The sequence below is a fragment of the Astatotilapia calliptera genome, chromosome 22, assembly GCF_964374335.1.
Source record: "Astatotilapia calliptera chromosome 22, fAstCal68.1, whole genome shotgun sequence".
Taxonomy (NCBI): domain Eukaryota; kingdom Metazoa; phylum Chordata; class Actinopteri; order Cichliformes; family Cichlidae; genus Astatotilapia; species Astatotilapia calliptera.
The window spans coordinates 28,499,535-28,518,228 of record NC_137442.1 but is presented as its reverse complement, the minus strand read 5'-3'; the positions used below and the strand labels follow the sequence as shown (position 1 = coordinate 28,518,228).

The 18,694-nt window shown below is 43.4% G+C and overlaps 1 protein-coding gene across 3 annotated transcripts in view; it reads right to left on the bottom strand.

The window, feature by feature from the left end:
- The window catches only part of col22a1 (collagen, type XXII, alpha 1), a 67,593-nt gene that overhangs the window by 908 nt on the left and 47,991 nt on the right, over positions 1-18,694 (bottom strand). For all 3 annotated transcript variants that reach the window (XM_026156131.2, XM_026156136.2, XM_026156133.2), the window contains 22 exons: positions 18,570-18,623; positions 18,358-18,402; positions 17,289-17,315; positions 17,104-17,217; positions 16,744-16,797; positions 16,532-16,585; positions 16,371-16,424; positions 16,226-16,279; positions 16,005-16,058; positions 15,803-15,856; positions 15,640-15,693; positions 15,507-15,551; positions 13,890-13,943; positions 11,204-11,257; positions 10,971-11,024; positions 7,224-7,295; positions 7,079-7,114; positions 6,954-6,998; positions 5,720-5,899; positions 5,545-5,611; positions 5,261-5,443; positions 53-130 (listed from right to left, as the gene is read on the bottom strand). In XM_026156131.2, coding sequence (XP_026011916.2) covers positions 53-130; positions 5,261-5,443; positions 5,545-5,611; positions 5,720-5,899; positions 6,954-6,998; positions 7,079-7,114; positions 7,224-7,295; positions 10,971-11,024; positions 11,204-11,257; positions 13,890-13,943; positions 15,507-15,551; positions 15,640-15,693; positions 15,803-15,856; positions 16,005-16,058; positions 16,226-16,279; positions 16,371-16,424; positions 16,532-16,585; positions 16,744-16,797; positions 17,104-17,217; positions 17,289-17,315; positions 18,358-18,402; positions 18,570-18,623 — 1,486 coding nt within the window. The remainder of the gene's footprint in view (positions 1-52; positions 131-5,260; positions 5,444-5,544; positions 5,612-5,719; positions 5,900-6,953; positions 6,999-7,078; positions 7,115-7,223; positions 7,296-10,970; positions 11,025-11,203; positions 11,258-13,889; positions 13,944-15,506; positions 15,552-15,639; positions 15,694-15,802; positions 15,857-16,004; positions 16,059-16,225; positions 16,280-16,370; positions 16,425-16,531; positions 16,586-16,743; positions 16,798-17,103; positions 17,218-17,288; positions 17,316-18,357; positions 18,403-18,569; positions 18,624-18,694) is intronic.

Genomic DNA, 18,694 nt, shown 5'->3' with positions numbered 1-18,694 from the left:
TTATTAGAACTGGACCAGCTCTTCTAAGAGTCAGAGTATGTAAAATCCTTACCTATGGGTCCAGCAGGACCTGGCTCTCCTCTTTCACCAATCCCGGGGTCTCCCTTCTCTCCCGTTGCTCCTTTCTCACCTGACACATACACAGGAACAGAAACAGAATGAACAACGTTTATCAGTTTTAAGGCGAGGATGTGGTTCTCTCCTGCATTAAGCAGCTCAATTCATCACAGATTCTCATACATTTACATATTTGTTCAGTTTCAGCCGTTAGATGTCTAAACCAGCGTGAAATATGGTCAGAGGCTGCTGCTGTGTGAAGCAGGTAGGGTGCTGCAGTGAACATCATGTTCTCATTATGCCTGCATCATCAAAGGGGTGAAAATGAAGCAAATCAAAGAGGAGGGGACTGCTGTCAGAATAAACCACTAAAACTCTGCAAGTTACGACTGGAAACATTTAAGGACGACAAACTAGAACAGACATTTATCACAGTTTCCAGACATTGCACAGACTAAATAACTTCATTAAACAAGATCATAAACACCTCCAACCGGTGGCAGCAGATAGCCCCGCCCCTCCCTGAGTCTGGTTCTGCTGGAGGTTTTTTCCTGTTTAAAGGGAGTTTTTCCTTCCCACTGTTGCCAAAGTGCTCACAGGGGGTCATATTCTGACTCTGATTCTGACATGATTGAGGGGTTTCTCTCTGCACCTTGAGACAACTGTTGTTGTGATTTGGTGCTGTGTAAATAAAATTGAATTGAATTGTTTTCCAAAAGAGAATATAAATTTTTAATTTGTGTGACTAGGCAGAAAGCCGTGGTCACACAAATTAAAAATTTATATAGTCAAAGTCTAAACCTGTGTTTGAATTCTCTTCTGATATTTCTTCTTCGCTCTCAGACTGAACTCCCACCAGAGCTGTCTTACGCACATTTACCTTTAGTTTAATTAAACGTGCATTTTGCCAACTTTCTTTCCTGGCTTCAAATAAGATGAACTTTATTAATACAGTCGCTCTTCTCCAGTCTTACTGTCCAAAACATTTAAGGCCCTCACAGATTCATATAGTGCTTACAAATCTAAACTACTCCAGCTCTTTTCCTCCTACACTCTCACCACTGCTTTGTCTGCAGCAGCTGTGTTACTTTCAAGTCTGTAATGTGTATTTAACTCTTTTTCCACCTAATATTACAGGTTTATCTTACTTTGTAAACATCAGCTACTCTGTTTCCAGCACACTTTCCATATTCACGATTGGTCAGATGATTTTGCTGCTGCGTTACAAGTTGATCACCAGTTTTGTGCGACCTTTTTCCTGATTGTAATTGTGAATCAGCTAACGGAACGATACGCTGGGCATGCTGAACTCGCTTCATCGTACAGGACTCTGCTCCCAGGTTTAAATTTATGGATATGTTGGTTTGACAACTAAACAAAAAGCTGCTTTGAAGAACGAAAAAAGCTGATCAGCTCCCACAGGATCAAACAGCATACTGACTCTGTATTACAGCCAGTCTGCTAGTTTATGACAGTACTGCATCGGCTTTAGAATGACTGCAATGACCTCAGTAGATAAAAATCCACTCGGGCTTGTATACCATTAATTTTAAACAGGATGCACGCAGTGATTCAGGCATTTAGCGTCTACAAACCCGTCAGCTTCTTTCTTTTTTCTCTTTCTCAGGAGACATTTTGACATGTCACAGCAGGGTGAACGCAGGCAGGATTGATCGGATTAACTATGTCCTGTTTACGCCGTCACAGGCAGGAAAGAAGGCCACTATGAAGGCCACAGCGACACTAGCTTGTGTAAAAGGAGCAGGGTCAGAATTCGCGTTACACCTGTGGTTACCTGATAATGTCATGTTGAAACAGCTGCTGTGAAGACAGCATGCACAACTTTTGTCTCAGGGAGCCCTAAGATGAAAGTTTAAAGGAGCAGCTGGTGTGAGGCGCACAAACGCAGACAGGACGAAGTCTCAACTCAACCACCGCTGTTCCACTCTCTCTCAGTCTCTGACATGAAATCTCTCTGGACCTCATCAGTGACTTAACAAGCACAAAAAAGGATTTTTTTTAAAAAATCCCACACTACTTAATCCATCCATTTCTCACTTTAAGTTTTTATTTCATTCCCATTTGTTCTGTTATCTTCTCGTAGTTTAGCCCCATGCAGGAGTTTGACTTCTTTCTCCTCTGACACGCTGAAAGAAGCTCTACAGAGAAGAATGTAGAAACAGTGTAACAGTCACAACTGTGTCTCTTTAAGACAACCCAAGTTAATGTTTAGTGATGTCACTAGTATGTGTCACTGCCCTCTGTACGATGTGGGAGAAACGTGCTTGCACATGGACGTATAGACTGAGATGGACCTCATATCTTTACCTCCCTAACTCAAAGTAATATTACGGGTTGTATGAACACTGCTCGCTTCGTGTATGACAAGACTGCAGCCGTTCAACCGGGCCTTGTAAGGTTGGTGAAGAGTGTGTTTATTAAAGGAGAAGCACTGTGGAATTCCTAGTACCAGTGTCATTGGGAGTTTTTGACTGCAGCCTCCTCTCAACCACTGAATACAACCCACGTTACAGCAGGTCTAACTCTGTGTACCTCAAAGGAATTATTATCTGACATTCTAAATACCTAGATATTACTAATAACTGTTTTAAACTAGGAGGAACAATGCGGTTTTCGTCCTGGTCGCGGAACACTGGACCAGCTCTTTCTCCTCTCCAGGATACTTGAGGGTGCATGGGAGTTTGCCCAACCAGTCTACATGTGTTTTGTGGACTTGGAGAAGGCATTCGACCGTGTCCCTCGGGGTGTCCTGTGGGAGGTGTTGCGCGAGTATGGGGTGTCTGGCCCATTGCTACGGGCCATTCGATCCCTATACAACCGTTGTAAGAGCTTGGTTCGCATTGCCGGCAATAAGTCGGACTCGTTTCCGGTGGGTGATGGGCTTCGCCAGGGCTGCCCTTTGTCTCCGGTTCTGTTCATAATTTTTATGGACAGGATTTCTAGGCGCAGCCAAGTGGCGGAGGGCTTTCGCTTTGGTGGCCTCAGAATCTCATCTCTGATTTTTGCAGATGATGTGGTTCTGTTGGCTTCATCGGGTGAGGGCCTCCAGCTCGCACTGGAACGGTTCGCAGCCGAGTGTGAAGCAGCGGGAATGAGGATCAGCACCTCCAAATCTGAGGCCATGGTTCTCAGCCGGAAAAGGGTGGAGTGCCCACTCCGGGTCGGGGATGAGTTCCTGCCCCAAGTGGAGGAGTTCAAGTATCTCGGGGTCTTGTTCGCGAGTGATGGGAGAAGGGAGCCGGAGATCGACAGACGGATTGGGGCTGCAGCTGCAGTAATGCGGACACTGCACCGGTCCGTCGTGGTGAAGAGGGAGCTGAGTGTAAAAGCGAAGCTCTCAATTTACCGGTCGATCTACGTCCCTACCCTCACCTATGGCCACGAGCTGTGGGTAGTGACCGAAAGAACGAGATCGCGGATACAAGCGGCAGAAATGAGCTTCCTCCGAAGGGTGGCTGGCCTCTCCCTTAGAGATAGGGTGAGAAGTTCGGCCATCCGGGAGGGGCTCAGAGTAGAGCAGCTGCTGCTCCACATCGAAAGGAGCCAGCTGAGGTGGTTCGGGCATCTGACAAGAATGCCCCCTGGGCGCCTCCTGTTTGAGGTGTTCCAGGCATGTCCCACCGGGAGGAGGCCCTGGGGCAGACCCAGGACACGCTGGAGAGATTATATCTCTCGGCTGGCCTGGGAACGCCTTGGTGTTCCCCCGGATAAGCTGGAGGAGGTGGCTGGGGAGAGGGAGGTCTGGGCCTCTTTGCTTAGGCTGCTGCCCCTGCGACCCGGCCCCGGACAAAGCGGATGAAGATGGATGGATGTTTTAAACTATATATCTCCACCACCCCTTCATCTACCTCACCAGCTGGCTAAACACCTGCCAGGATACAACAGAGTAGAATAGAAATATCCTTTATTGTCCCTCATTGGAGACAAAAACTGTACAGTTATTAAGTTTAATTAATTTAATTAATTATTAATTAAATTAAGTATTAAATATTAATTTTAAAAATGATTAAAAACAGAAAATAGAAAAAATGTGCAAATAGCAGCAGTGATATAAACAACTAGAATATAAACATCGTATTGCTTTTGTTGGGAGCAATGATGGTTAAAAAGTCTAACAGCTGCTGGGAGGAAGGCAGCAATGCTCCTTTGTGCACCCATGATGCAGCAGTGTGTCACTGAACGAGCACCAGTTCTCCAACAGCTTCATGCATGGGGCAGGAGACAATGTCCGAGACTGATGCTAATCTGGTTATAAGCTAACATTACGCCAGCTAACTCACACTTTTACACCATATGAGAGTTTATTCACCAAGCGTCTGTCAACTGTAGATCCACTTCAAAGAAAGCTTCAGTAAAAGCAGCAGTGCTTTGACAGACATTTTCTACAACACCTCAAGAGCTCACCTCAGCATCATGTCATCGGACAGAAGTGAGCTTCACTGACTCATCGACTCATATTTCACAAGGTTTGACAAACTCCTCCAAGGTAAATAGTTGTGGAAACTCTAAACCTGGGATTGAGATGTAAACAGCGATCTAACAGCCTACGCTCACTTGATAAACTCCAGTGTTTGAGTTCGTTTGGGGATAAAAATGTAAAATATCACAAAATATTGGCCACATTTTTGTATTCCTGATTTGTTGTTTTGATATGATGAAAATGTGTTAAAATATAGTATGCACAAAAATGTTTTATGCACAAACTGCAATAGAAACTGAGAGGAAACGCAAGATGGCCAACCACTATGCGGCACAGTAGGTGTTAACAAAATTTACACTGTGCACTCACAACTGGAAGCTCCGTCCATCTTTTACATAAAGTCGCTGGTTGATACACATTTTGTGTGTGGTCTGATAAGTCAGGCAGGAAATACTAAAACATGCTAGTGTCGTCATTTAGAGTAATTTAGTCAGGGATGTGTTTGGAATGCTAATATGCTAAAATGCTAATTTTAATGCTAATTCAGTATTATAGAAGCGCTTTATTTAGAAATTTAAAAGTATGCCTGTCGCTAACTTTAAAGATGTTATGGAATTCATCACAATGTTGAGAACCACAATACTTTTGGGTTTATTTTGGGTGTTTGTTTTGGAAACAACTAAACAACAATGAGCCGACGATCATAAGCAAACCAATAGCAGCAAACCAAACCAAAAAACATTTCTCTGAATCTTGTCCTACCCTTAGGGCCCATGGGTCCCCTGGGTCCTTCTCCTCCATTCTGTCCGGGCATCCCAGGTTCTCCAGGGGGCCCAGGGCGTCCAGAGCTGCCATCTTTACCCGGAGGGCCCGGAGGTCCGGGGCGGCCCGCTGTGCTTTTCACATGTGCTGGCTGCATCTGAGCCATGAGATAAGCTAATTTGGCTGGAAGCAGAAAGAAAGGTTAGCGTAATATATCTAGCAAGGTTATTCTCATTGAACCCAAATGAACAAATATCTCAAAGGGTACCAGAAGAACCCCTCACCATCCAGCTGTTTTGCCAGCTCCTCCTGGATGAGCCGCCTCATCTGTTCCAGTGACACTGACTCTCCCTGGAGAAGCAGAGATGCTAATGAAAAATTATCATCTGATGGTGCTGTGCATACTGCTGTAGGGCCGATATTGTTTCAGAGTCTATTTCAGCTGGGTTTATGACTCACCCTGGGCCCTGGAAGGCCAGGGTTTCCTGAAGGTCCTTGTGGCCCTGGGGCTCCGATTTCTCCTTGTGGTCCTGACATGCCCATCATCCCCGTGTGGCCCTTCCTGCCAGGGGGACCAGGGTTTCCCGGCATACCTGGCTCTCCTGACTGCCCTTTATCTCCCTTTGTACCTGGATCTCCCTGGAACAGATGTCACCATGTTTGTAAATGTTTAGCCTCGAAGAACATGATCCCAAAGTAACCAGCAAGGCAGCTGGGCAAAAGTTAGTGTTTTTTAAGATGGTTGACATTATACATGAAGTGTGCATATTTAAAAAAAACAAAAATACCCAAAACGAATTCAGATTTGTCTGATCTCTTCGTTAAGATCACTTCCTCACACGATCGGTGCTGTTTTTAGTGTAGCTGTTACTTTTAGATTCTGACCACTCACTTCACTGAGAACCATCTTCTGTTACAAACTGAATCAATTTTTGTGTCCAAGGCACATCAAAAGCAAGACAAAATAATAAAACACACTTCTATTCATATCTGCACATAAGAGCTCAAATGCCATTTCACACGTTATTGGTGGTTTTGATCTAACAGCATGTAGACCTACGTATCATGACACCTGCATTGTTTTAATAAAATTGTGCAGACACCACGCCTCCATCCTCTTATCGCACACTTTAACACACTCCAATGTTCTTGCTGTCTGTGTCAGATTTGTTTTAAAGTGTGGCATTTAAAGCAAATTTGCCCTTACAGAGCCCTGTGTGGCTTTTCTATGGGCAACCTCACTGTAGACTGCCCATAGAAAACTGTGGTGGAGTAAAATGTTGGCCGGGTCTGTATGGGTTAGCCAACAGGTGAGCCAATAGGGCTGTTTATCAGCAAGCCGACAGTGTGGACATAAAAAGGCAAAAATGCTATGGTCCACATGTGGGCAGTGTGGGTTTGCCCTGCATTTACAGCCCCACAGTTCATACACACCCACACACAGGCATGTTTTCTATGCGGTTATAGTGTGCTCAGCACAATAAAGTCATTAGTTTCCCCCTTATTTCTTTATTTTAAGTTTCTTTAAAGGATTTTGGGGGGAAACGTATAAATTCATTTCTAGCATATTTGTCTGGTTGACTCAAAATCCTGTGGCACATCAGTAATTGTCACACGCTGCTATAATGTGTAAGTGTGTATGTCGAAAGTGGTCAGCAAAACTGATTTGGTTTACACTCCTAGCGCTGCTCACCTTCTCTCCTTTGATACCGCGATCACCAGCTCTGCCCGGCACACCCTACAAAATACCACAGACAAGTAAATGTTAGTGTGGATATAAAGATGATACGTCATCAGTTCTCTTTTGGAAAGTCTTACCTGTTTTCCTTCTGGGCCAATTGGACCGGGCGGACCCTGGAAATCAAAATAAAAGCTATTATTACCCACAGCTGCTCGTATTTGCGAGCTGCGATTAATCTTTACATCAAAACATGAATATATAAATAAATAATCTTGCAGTCACCGAGGGGCCTTTAGGTCCACTGAAGCCTGGTAACCCTGGATTGCCCGGCTCGCCCTTGTCTCCCCTGAGACCCTGTAGGACAGCAGAGACATGTTTGTCACATGGCACACTGTAGATGAGCAGGGCTGCATCATTACTGCAGATTTAGCTGCATTTCCTGCTCAGCATGCAGCAGAGCTCTGGATGAAATTTTCATAAATATTGTGGCTTGAAAACATTAAAATTCATATTTTCTAACCAGCGCGTGGGCTCAAAGACAAGCTGCTTAATGCATCCACAGAGTGGAGAAACGTATTAATGCCCATTTTATCGACACTTTCTTTTAAAAAATGCTGTATTTTAAATCTTTGATGTGCTTCTCTATCACCTCTGCTCCTCTCCACTCACTGCACCCCTTCCTTTTCTTTGCGTGGTAAATCTGACATCTGATACCATTTTGGTCGATATCTGACTCTTCCTCTGAACATCTCCTTCGCCATCCACTGAAATCACTCTCCATCTCCTTCTGTAACCTTTCTGCATTCTGGTTGCTGCCCTCTTCCCTTCCCCGGGCTGCTCCTGTTGATCTGCTTCCTCTGCTGACTGATATCATCGACTCCTCTGATAACTTCCTGCATATCGTCTGCCCTCCAGTTAGCAACATTTAGTCCACCTCCAAAGATACCATCCTTCAGCCCACAGGTCGGTGCACAGGTCCTGCTATTCCTTCCCACAGCTTATTAACATTCTCGTTGCACATGATACCGACACATAAGCTGATTTGATTTCAGCACGAATCACTAAACAAACGCTCTGCATATTTCAGCCTTTTCCTCAGTACTCTGACGTTACCAACTCTACGTTTAGCTGTGACATTTCCAATAATGTGACACTGCTTTACAATAAACAGTTTGCTTCAGGATTTATTTACCCTCAAATAAAGGTTTGTTTATCATACTAATGATACGGCATTTAAAAATGTCACTGCTGCGAGGTGTTTTATAGCAATCATGATGATTTACTATTACACCTGATATTAAGGAGTAATTTAACACCAGCGTTTCACCTCTGACCACGCTCAGCATGCTCTCTCCTGTTTGGGCTCTCAGGTCCTACTAAGTGTATTTAAAACCCACGTATAAAAAAGGGCAGAGTACTTCTATGTGAAATATGACTTACAAAGCTGCCTTAGAATTAGAGGAATGGTCTCTCTGACTGATGCTGATGGTTGTCCATTGGGCTTCACTTCAGCTAATTTGACTCAATGAACTCTGAAACATCTTTGTGTAGTTGGTGCCTTTTGAGGAACGTTCATTGTGTTTTGCACAGACTATTAGTGGCTCTGTGTGTCTGCAGCCTATAAGGTTCAGAGGTTCAGTGCACAGAGGTTAACAGAGGTTATCGGCTAACACTAGCTTGCTAGTGTTTGTGCATAAATTTGGTGGCTGGGTTTCGCTTTTGGGAACACATTGCACATTGAACCTCTACGTAATGACTTTCAGTCACAAGGAGTTTGAATAGGTTTGGCACACGGAGGTTTGCTCTGACTCGGATTGACTGCAATCACTCACAGACAGATTGGTGAAGATTTACTAACAATAATGGTCACAGCAACTAACTGAGTTGTTGCAGGCTGGTCGCCATCTTCTAAGTAACCACATCGAAGGTGACTTGCACACTGTTGCATTAACTTTGGTTGTAGTGCAGTCTCCAACATCTGCTCTTCCTAGTGTTACTGTAGCAACAAGGGCAGATGCTGGGACCGATTCTACATACAAGGCTTCTCTTACAAAGCAAGAAGTATTGTTCATATTATGGCAACAAAACCATCACCAAGAAACTACTGGGGGACATCATGGTGGCTACATCTATCTCCAGTAACACTGTGAGGAATCTTGGGGTCATTTTTGCCAGGATATGTCCTTCGATGCACATATCAAACAAATATGCAGGACTGCTTTCTTCCATTCGTGCAACATTTCTAAAATTAGAAACATCCTGTCTGAGTGATGCTGGAAAACTAGTTCATGTATTCATTACTTCTAAAATGGAATATTGTAATTCATTATTATCAGCTCACCCTAAGAGCTCTCTGAAAAGCCTTCAGTTGATGCAAAATGCTGCAGCGAGAGTACTGACAGGGACTAGAAAGAGAGAGCATGTTTCTCCCATACTCACTTCTCTTCATTGGCTCCGTGATAAATTAAAATTAAAAATTTCTCGTCACATACAAGGCCCTGAATAATCAGGCTCCATCTTATCTTTAAGACCTCATAGTGCCATATCACCATAATAGAGCACTTTGCTCTCAGACTCCTGCGTTACTTCTGGTTCCTAGAGAATTTAAGAGCAGAATGGGATGGAGAGCCTTCAGCTTTCAGACCCTTCTTCCGTGAAACCAGCTCCCAAACTGGGAGCACGTTCCACAGAGGACAGGCCTGAAAGCTGAAGGGTCTCCCTTTCACAGAACCAGCTCCCAAACTGTCACTACTGAGCACTTAGCTGCACAATCTCATACACACACACCAAGGTTCTTTTTGCACATTTCTATTGCACTGTCTTGGGTCCACATCGTTGTCTTCTATGTAGTGTTGCACTGCCTTTGTTTTTTTGTTGTTGTTTTTTTTGGAGGGGGAAGGGTTGCAATTTTTGCACATTGCACTTTATGCAGTCCTGTGTTGGTTGTCTGTTATATGTCATATGTAGCACCATGGTCGTGTAGGGATGTCATCTCATTTTACTGTGTACTGCACCACTGCACATGGTTGGAATGACAGACACTGTCTCTACTTTTAAGATTAATCAGAATGAACGTTTTAAGCTTAAACAACTAATAAAGGTTACTTAGCTACTCTGTGACAAGCTTAGACTGAGTCTCTGCAACTGAGCCTGGAAACACAGTTCAGGAAAATATGCAAAGGGAATTCATTTAACTCCGATATCCACTTGGTAAGATGCTTAACCCTCACAACTGCTTCAAGTGAACTCTGAATGTAGATTCTGATTACAGTCAATTATGTTCAAAGCAGTTTAGAAAGGGATCATTTAATGGCCAGTTTGAACAGGACTGATAATTACAGCAAATGAAACCTGTTTAGCGTTCAAGTGCTCATTTGAATATTGTTTCCTGACAGACTCAAAATGTAAATGTGAACCAATTCTTTAACCGATAGCTTTGTCACTGCTGGCTTTTCTCCAAATCCTCACACACTCACATTTTCACTGTAAAATCATCCCTGAAGGAAACCTTGTGAGCCAGAGTTGTTTTTCCCCTGATATCAGGCACTCTGTGCAAAACCTTCCAATAACCTTGGTTGCATTCTGCATCACCAGACAATTCAGACCTTTTGTCACCAGAGACTCAGCTTAGGCGTGTCTCTGTGGATGCGCGTCAAAACACAATTACTAGATGAGTCTTCTAGAAAATGACGATCACCTGATTCACTTGACTTTGAGGGTTTCTTTTCTTCAACTAGCAGCAACCCGGCCAACTCCCTTCCTCACTCAAGGGAAAGTGATGTTCCCTCCCCAGTCAGAGCAACATTGATGTTCCATCAAAATCTGACAGCTCATTTCTTCAAAAAGTCTCCTCTTGCCTTCAGTTTCATGTACGCCTGTTCTGCTATCACTGAAAATACTGCTTCAGCTCATTCATTCTCTGGGTGCTTGTCACAGAGTTAAATTAGGGATACGTGCTTCTTACATCAAAGGTGAAAAAACAGTAAAACTGAATGCAAAGATTTTGCAGAACAGGAAGAGGAAACTCACCGGTGTTCCGGGGAGACCTGATTTTCCTGACGGTCCCGGTTCACCCGGCTTGCCCTGGGATACAAGTTAAAAAAACAAGAAGAAGAAAAAAAGATATAATGGAAAAAAACTGATGAGGAAGGGCAGTGAGAGAAACAGCTTGAGTGCCACTTTATGTCCCTATCTGTCAGCGTGACACCGTGCTGTCTCTTCTCTGCATCAGACAGCCATGCCAGTGACTGAAAATGACTCACCGGCTCTCCTCTTGGGCCTAAAAGTCCTTCTGGCCCTGGAGGTCCCCGAAGACCCTGTAAGAAGACAACATTAGTACCCTGCATTCAAACTGGTTGAATGAATTTTATCGCATCTTTAGGCCAAAATGGGGGCCAGATGCTAAATATTAGCATCAGTGCAAAACCCTCCGTTCTGGAGTGAGCAGCATCTTTTCATCACTACAGTAAATGTGTACTGGCGGAAAGATGAAGATACTTATTTCTTTTATTGCTCGTATTATATACTGTATGTATTTTATTTTCTTCAGCCGTTTAACATTTACAATTTACAGCTGTTTATACCAATTTTTTATTTTTTTTTATTTTTTAAAGCTCTGATTGGTCCCCAACGTCGCTAAAGCAGTTGATATCAGCGCAAGTGAGTAATCAAAGGTGAACAGTGCCAGAGATTTAGGTCCATTCTATAAGGTGTCACTGGCTCCTCTATAACACACGGACATCAACAAACGCTGGATTTCGTTTTTTGAGATGCTCTGCCAGGACTTTACTACAGCCACTTTCAGTTGTTGCCCATTTCTGGGTCTTTTGCCTTCAGTTTGGTCTTCAGTAACTGAAAAACGTGCTTTGTTGGGTTGAGATCAGATGACTGACTTTGAGAAACTCTTGTGTTGCTTTAGCAGTACGGCTCAATACATTACGAAGCTTTGTAAAATTACTTTGTGCAGCATTTGCCTGAATCTGAGCAGAGAGTGGAGATTAATCACATTCTGAAATACAGTGTGGATACCACAATATCTACTGCTCACAGAAATATTGTTGCCGTTTTCTTGCCTGTTGGACAAGTCGGCCGTTACAGGCCTCTGATTTATGCAGAGCGGTTTATAATAAAGCAAGCTCAGAATTCATTTAGTGAAAAGCTTCCTCAGCCTCTTTTAGCATCCGCCTGCAGAGCCTGCATTTGATGGGAAAAACCACGCTGCATCGCCACGTTGTAGCCAAAGAACCGCAGGTGTAAACACCAGTTCTTACACTGGAGCATGCTTTCCAGATTCAAGTAGCATCACGTGTAGCATCAGGTCATTCATTTGTGACCTGGCAGTTTGAGCTGCACTCAGTCGACTGTGTTGCTCAATAGTGAAAGAAACATGCAAAGGGCTAATTTGATCTCCTTACGTAGCATAGCCTTACTGGACCGCAGCCTCTCCTGTAGGAGGCTGTTAAATGGGAATTGTTGTTGTTGTAGGTGAAAAATATATTCTTACTTCAGGAGACGTGAGCTGTGAGAACATTCTGTCTCATTGCCTCACAGCCAGAGGATCAGCTTGGTGAAAGAGGTTTTTGTGAAGTGCTACTGCACACCGTGCCACAAGAAAAATGGGGGCATAACAATCCTGCAGTTTCTGAGTGTATGTGCGAGTTTTCACTTTGACGAAGAGAGAAAAACCCCCCCAAAAAAACCAAAACAACTCTCACATAGTGTCAAAAGATAAAAACGGCACTGCCACGACTTGGCCGCAGTCGTTATAAAAGACATGATTAAAGATGCCGGTGATGGTGTGCCAGGAAGAAACTTTTTTATTATCTGCATTCCCTCAATCAATACATCTGCTTCCAGACAACATTAATGATCACAGTCAAGAGCTCAGCGACTGAGACAGAACGTGCTGGAGGATTTTGAAGGGGGTGACAAATGTTTACAGCAGGGGGGATATCAGAGAGCTGCAGTCGAGGCATTATCAGGGTTTATTTGGGGTTTTTTCATGTGTACGTTTCTTTCCTTTAAATGTATTGTCTGTTCCTCAGTGCGCCATAAGGGCTGAAAACTGAATATAATAAAAGCTGCATTTTTCCTTGTGGTGCCCCTTTCTGTATATATGTACAGTGCTTAATAAATGAATGAGAGCATCATAAAAACAAGAAGAAATCTGTCAAACGTGTTTAAAACTAAGAGCTATATTGTTATCGTCATGATCTCTGGGTTTTGATTTTTCTGGAATCACTGTGTTTTCCTTTTCATGCTTGTGTGTTGTGTTCAGTTTTGCTTCCCCTGTCTTGTTATTCCTGATTTGTTCTTGTTCAGCTGTCTCCACTTTCTTAATTACCTTCCTGTGTATTTACTGTCTCTGTCCTCCACTACCCTTTGTCACGTCCTCTCCTCTCGCAGCGTCTTCCTCGAGTTCCACGTTTTCGCAGCTTCTTCTTTGTTTGAGTTTGTGAATTATTGAGCTTTAGGACGGCAATACAACTGTCTTTTAGTTTATTCTTTGTCTCTGATTTCTGCAACTGTGTCCCACATGACCTGCCACACAGCTGTGTGACAGTTATTTATTAGGAGAGTAACTGAATTTACATCTTTACACCCGAGTTTGAGTCAGCACTCAGAAATTAATCAAGCATAACATTCATTCACTAAAAAATGTTCAGTTTAGGAATGCAAGTAAATTAATTGGCAAATTATTGGCAGTTTCGTCAAATAATAATAATATTTTGGGTTTTTTTTGTAAAACAGTACATTTGAAAATTTCTAGAAAACTCATAAACGATAATGTTAAAGTTAAAAAACTGCACATACTGGTTGCTAATTCCCACTACTGTTAGTTTAGGGCAGCTGTGTGATAAACCTTGGCCTGAGTACTTCTCTAAAAAATGCATTAAGCACTTAAAGTAGAAAGGAAGGAAGCGAAATTTGATAAAACCCACCACGTACCTCTTTCCCAGCTTTACCGTCACGTCCAGGTGATCCCGGCTTTCCATCTTCTCCCTGTGCCACATAACAAAAAACATCAACTAAACAAAGAGAGAATATGAAGGTTACATTACGATGACTCATAATGTAACCTTTGCTGCTTATAAGAATAACACAACACTGCAGACCAGAGAGCTTCCTGTAAGAATCTATATGATGCTTCCAGACTACGCTGAGACATTCTGCACTTGTAAAATCTACTTTCAATTTTAAGATTGAGTTTAATTTACATGGAGGTGATAATGAAGGGTAAGTCTTGTGTCTACGGCAACAATTCCTCTAATAAGCTGTCTGCAGAGTGGCTGCAGGGCGAGGAGGCTGCCTGCCTCGCTGTGACTCACTCAGACTTGTCTGTAATGAGCCATGCTGTTGGTCACGGGGCTTTGACAGAATCCAGAAGAAAGCAGCAGGTGCGATGAGTCTCTATTAAAACAGGTGTTTAAAAAAAAAAGGTGAGCCTCTGGGCTGGTGTCAGATATGAGGTGACGGTGCAGTGCGGCGAGCTAAACAGCGAACGTGGCTGTGTGCTATACCCTGCACCCCTGCTGTGAGTAAGGCTGTTGAGCCAGAGACTAAGTAACACTCCTCGCCAGTTTCACACTGCATGCATTTGTGAGCAGTTGAGAAAGTGACGGTGCGGCAGTTTTCAAAGCCACCAACGACGACACTCGCGGCTACATTTGTTGTCCTTTGTCGCACCGTCACTGATTATATTTGCATGTTTTACTTGGTTTTTCTTGAGGGTAACATGAATGCAGCAAGTCTGCACAGACACCAAGATTATTTTGGGTAGTTTGGTAGTTTCAGGACCCATCACGCTGTCTGGCAAACTGCACACCTCTTCAGGAAAAAAAATGCTGTCACAAAACATAAATAAAACTGCACTGGTGCAGATTTTCTGCTTTTTTGCACTGCCAGAATCTCAAAATGGTTTTAGCTCGCATTTTTAAGGTCAGCTGTTTATGCGCGGCTTTGTGAAGTAAAAGGAGAAACTGTGTCCCGTCTTGTTGCTGGAATCTCTCGGTATTTGTATTTAGTCGTGGCATTACAATAGTTGATATAGTCTGTAATGCGGTGGGTTATTTTACTTTGCTTTAGGAGTCTGATACTGCATGAAAAAGGAAAAATAGCTATGTTTTAGTTAAACTGAGGGTTAGACTACCAGGCAAGCTCAAGATAGCCAGCGTTTCTTTGTGGTAACTGGCTGAAAGAAACGTTAAAGCCTCAGTAGGCGACAGTATTGCAACGGTGGTTATCAACTTCCTTACGTTTCATGTGTCAGTTATTCAGTTAAGTGGAAAAGATAATAAACAGGTATAGAGAAAATGAAAAATGTCTTCAGAATTATCCATCATGTCTCTATGTGTTACTCTCAAAAGCCAGATGTCTTTAAACTGGTATTTTGAAGTTTTCCTTTGGTCATTGGCTGCGTTTTAATCATTATGATTTCAGTCTTTGTACCTGACCATTCATTAACACTGACCTATAACTCCTTCTCTTTCTCCTGTAATGTCTCTAACATATTATTCTTGTTTAACAGCGCACCTCTCTGCTCAAATACATTAAAAGCAAACCAACCTTAGTTCCTGGAGCTCCAGGTTCTCCTCTGTGGCCTTTGAAGCCCTGGTTAGAAAGAGAAGGTGCAGCGAATCAGTCACAGCAATTTGCATATCACCAGGTTCTTCTATCAGATCTACTGCTGGCTACTTACAGGGAGTCCCCTGAGCCCTGAGTTTCCTGGGGGTCCAGTTTCACCTTGTTTGCCCTGAAAGGAAACACCTTGAGTGAGTATGTGTGTATAAATAAATACAGACAATATCTTCCAGTTAGTGTTCAAACTTTTTATGCTCTGTGGGTCATTTCCATCAACTTACAGGTTCTCCTGGTTCACCTGGTCTGCCATCTTTTCCCATTTTGCCAGGCTGCCCCTGTGATAAAGGAAAACAATTATTTAGGGTCTGCAGCGTCAAAGACCCAAAGGCCCACTTATGGTTTTATATTGTTGCCTAAAATAATCACAGCATCCAGCAGGAACTGCATATTCATGATGCTTTACGTTCTCATGATTTTTCTTACTATCAAGCCAGGAAGCCCTGGTGGTCCCTGGATTCCTTTGAGACCCTCTTTGCCCTGGTGAAAACAAACACAAAAACGGGTCACCAACAAAAAAGAAATGATTAATAGCCATTATTACGGCACAGGACGGTGACCTACACGCTAGAGGGAAGCGGGTTGTACAATAATGACACATGGGTAATGGGCTCTCTGAGCAGAAAGTACACAGGGTGCTAACCGACCTTTTCTCCAGTGGGTCCTGGGGGGCCCGCAGGCCCAGGCAACCCATCGTTACCCTGAAGAGGAAGAGACGATGTCAGTGGAGGTCAATATTCACTTTTCACGTATTCTGACAATGTTGTAAACAAGGCTGAAACATCGACTTACAGGTGTACCCATTAATCCAGGAGGACCTGGATGACCAGGAGGCCCCGGGTGACCCTATTAAACAGATAATGGTCATTAAAATCGAGCTGAAGACTTTGCATTGGATGTTTCTTCAAACACAGCGAGAGGAAGGTTGGAAATGTCACAGTGGAAAAACACACCTTGTCCCCTTTGTCTCCGGGGTTTCCAGCAGGTCCTCGATCACCTTTTACACCCTGTGGTGACAAAAAGAGAAAAGCATTTGGTTGGAAAAACGTTAGGCTTGAGAAAATAAAGTTCAAAATATCTCCCTAACGTCTGAATGATGTAAAAAAAAAAAAAAAAAAACTGATTGAAGCAGCTAATAAGTTTGGCAGTAAGTGAGCACACATGCCTTTCCTCCATCGGCTCCGGGGGCCCCTGGAGGTCCGGCTAGTCCTGGCGGGCCCTGCAGTGACACAGCAGACCATCAGTCTCTGTCCGAGCCAACAGTGGCGAGCACCGTCGCTGGTTGCTAATCGCTCACCGCTACCCCCCAGAGGAGGCCGAGCTAATGATGCAGACAGAGCCTCGCCATCCGTCACAGCAGGTGACGGATGGTGAGGCTCTGACCTCATGACTCACACAGGGCAGCAAACACACACTTTATAAAATGTGCTTAAATACATGCTTTTACATTATAATAGACTTTAGGCAAGAGAAGTGAAGTGAGGTCATTCACTTTAATTATGACATGTTAATAACTTTGACCCACTTGGTATCCATCTTCTCCATTTTTCCCAGCAGGTCCCTGTTGTCCTTTATCTCCTGGGATTCCTGGGAGTCCAGGTGGTCCCGGTGGTCCTGCAGGGCAGTCTGAGCAAAACTCCTAAAGATGGCACAGACACGCTGTCATCAAATGATCCACATATCAAATCATATCAAATAATGGCTTCTTACCTTTGGGTCAAAGTCTGGGGCTTTTCCCTGGGAGACAGAAAATAAATGAGTTAATGGAAACAAAGTAACATCAAGGGATCTGTGCACAAGCCAAAATTGTGTCCAAAAAAAGTATCATATATATATAGAATATAAACATCTTGCTCCAAAATGAATTCTGCGTTCTAGTGGACTCTCAAGATTTCCAACTTCAACTTTAAAACTAGATTCCAGAGTTTTATTCCCATTTCCCCGAGCTCCAGCCAGAAGCTGACCATTTACATTAGTGACACTCTAAGGTTGACTTTAATCTTTAACAAGAATAAAATGTAGCCTTATAAAGTTGGTAGGATGAACATGTTAACACAAAGCAACATCCATTCAGCCGTGCATCTGTTTCCTGCCAGTTATTTGGGTCCAGGTCGTGGGGGTGGCAGTCTAAGCAGAGGAGCCCAGGTCATGGCCTCCAGGTCTTCTGGTAAGATACTGAGGTGACGTCAAGGCAGAGAGGACACATAAGATGCCCAAACCACCCAAACTACTCTGAGCCCCTCCTCAATGACTAAGTTCCCTCATCCTTGCTGTACAGCTACACCTGAAAAACCTTCAGAGGAAGCTCGCTGACACCCCCACAATCAGTCACTGCAGTCAGCGTGTGGCCATTAAACAAGAGCTGGATGCAAACCAAGGTTTTAGACCGACGAGCAACAGGCCTGATGTTTTGTACTTACTTTGAAACCCCCATACACTGCATGTAGTTTTCCAAACTCCCGAGCATGCTCAAACAGCAATCTGAGTAGTAATTTAGTCTCTCTCCAATATTGCTCTCATTTTATGTCTATTTTGTGTCATGTTAAAGTCTGAGAAACATATTTAGCTGCTAAGCTTAGGCCTTTTTAGAACCTTTTCATGAAAAAAAGCTGCGACCAACAAAAATTGCTCTGATAACTCACATGATCCTAGTGATAGTGACAGGACAAAGTGTTCTCATATCCCGCTTTATATTTAATGCATGCACTAAAACTAAGCAAACAGCTGGAGAAACAGAAGCTCTGATGTAGCCTGGTGTTCTCTCGCTGTGTGTACTTACAGGCTCTCCTGGTGAGCCCTTTTCTCCTGGCCTTCCTGGCAGACCCTACATTTGGAGAAAAAGCCACACATTACATTTTCTATCAGCTGAAGATCACAGGCATGCATCAGCATCCACCAAAACTGTGGTTCACTGCAGAGAGTTATACAAGTCAAGACAAGTGAAGCATAAATGAACTTATTTATGAGTAAATATTTCAGTGTTGGACTTACATTGTGACCTGCTGGGCCTTGAGGACCAGCAACACCTGGTGGACCCCTCAAACCCTTAAACCCAGAAATGCACGTTAAAGACGATACAATAATAGCATGGAGTTATTTAAAAAATGCTTCAGTAA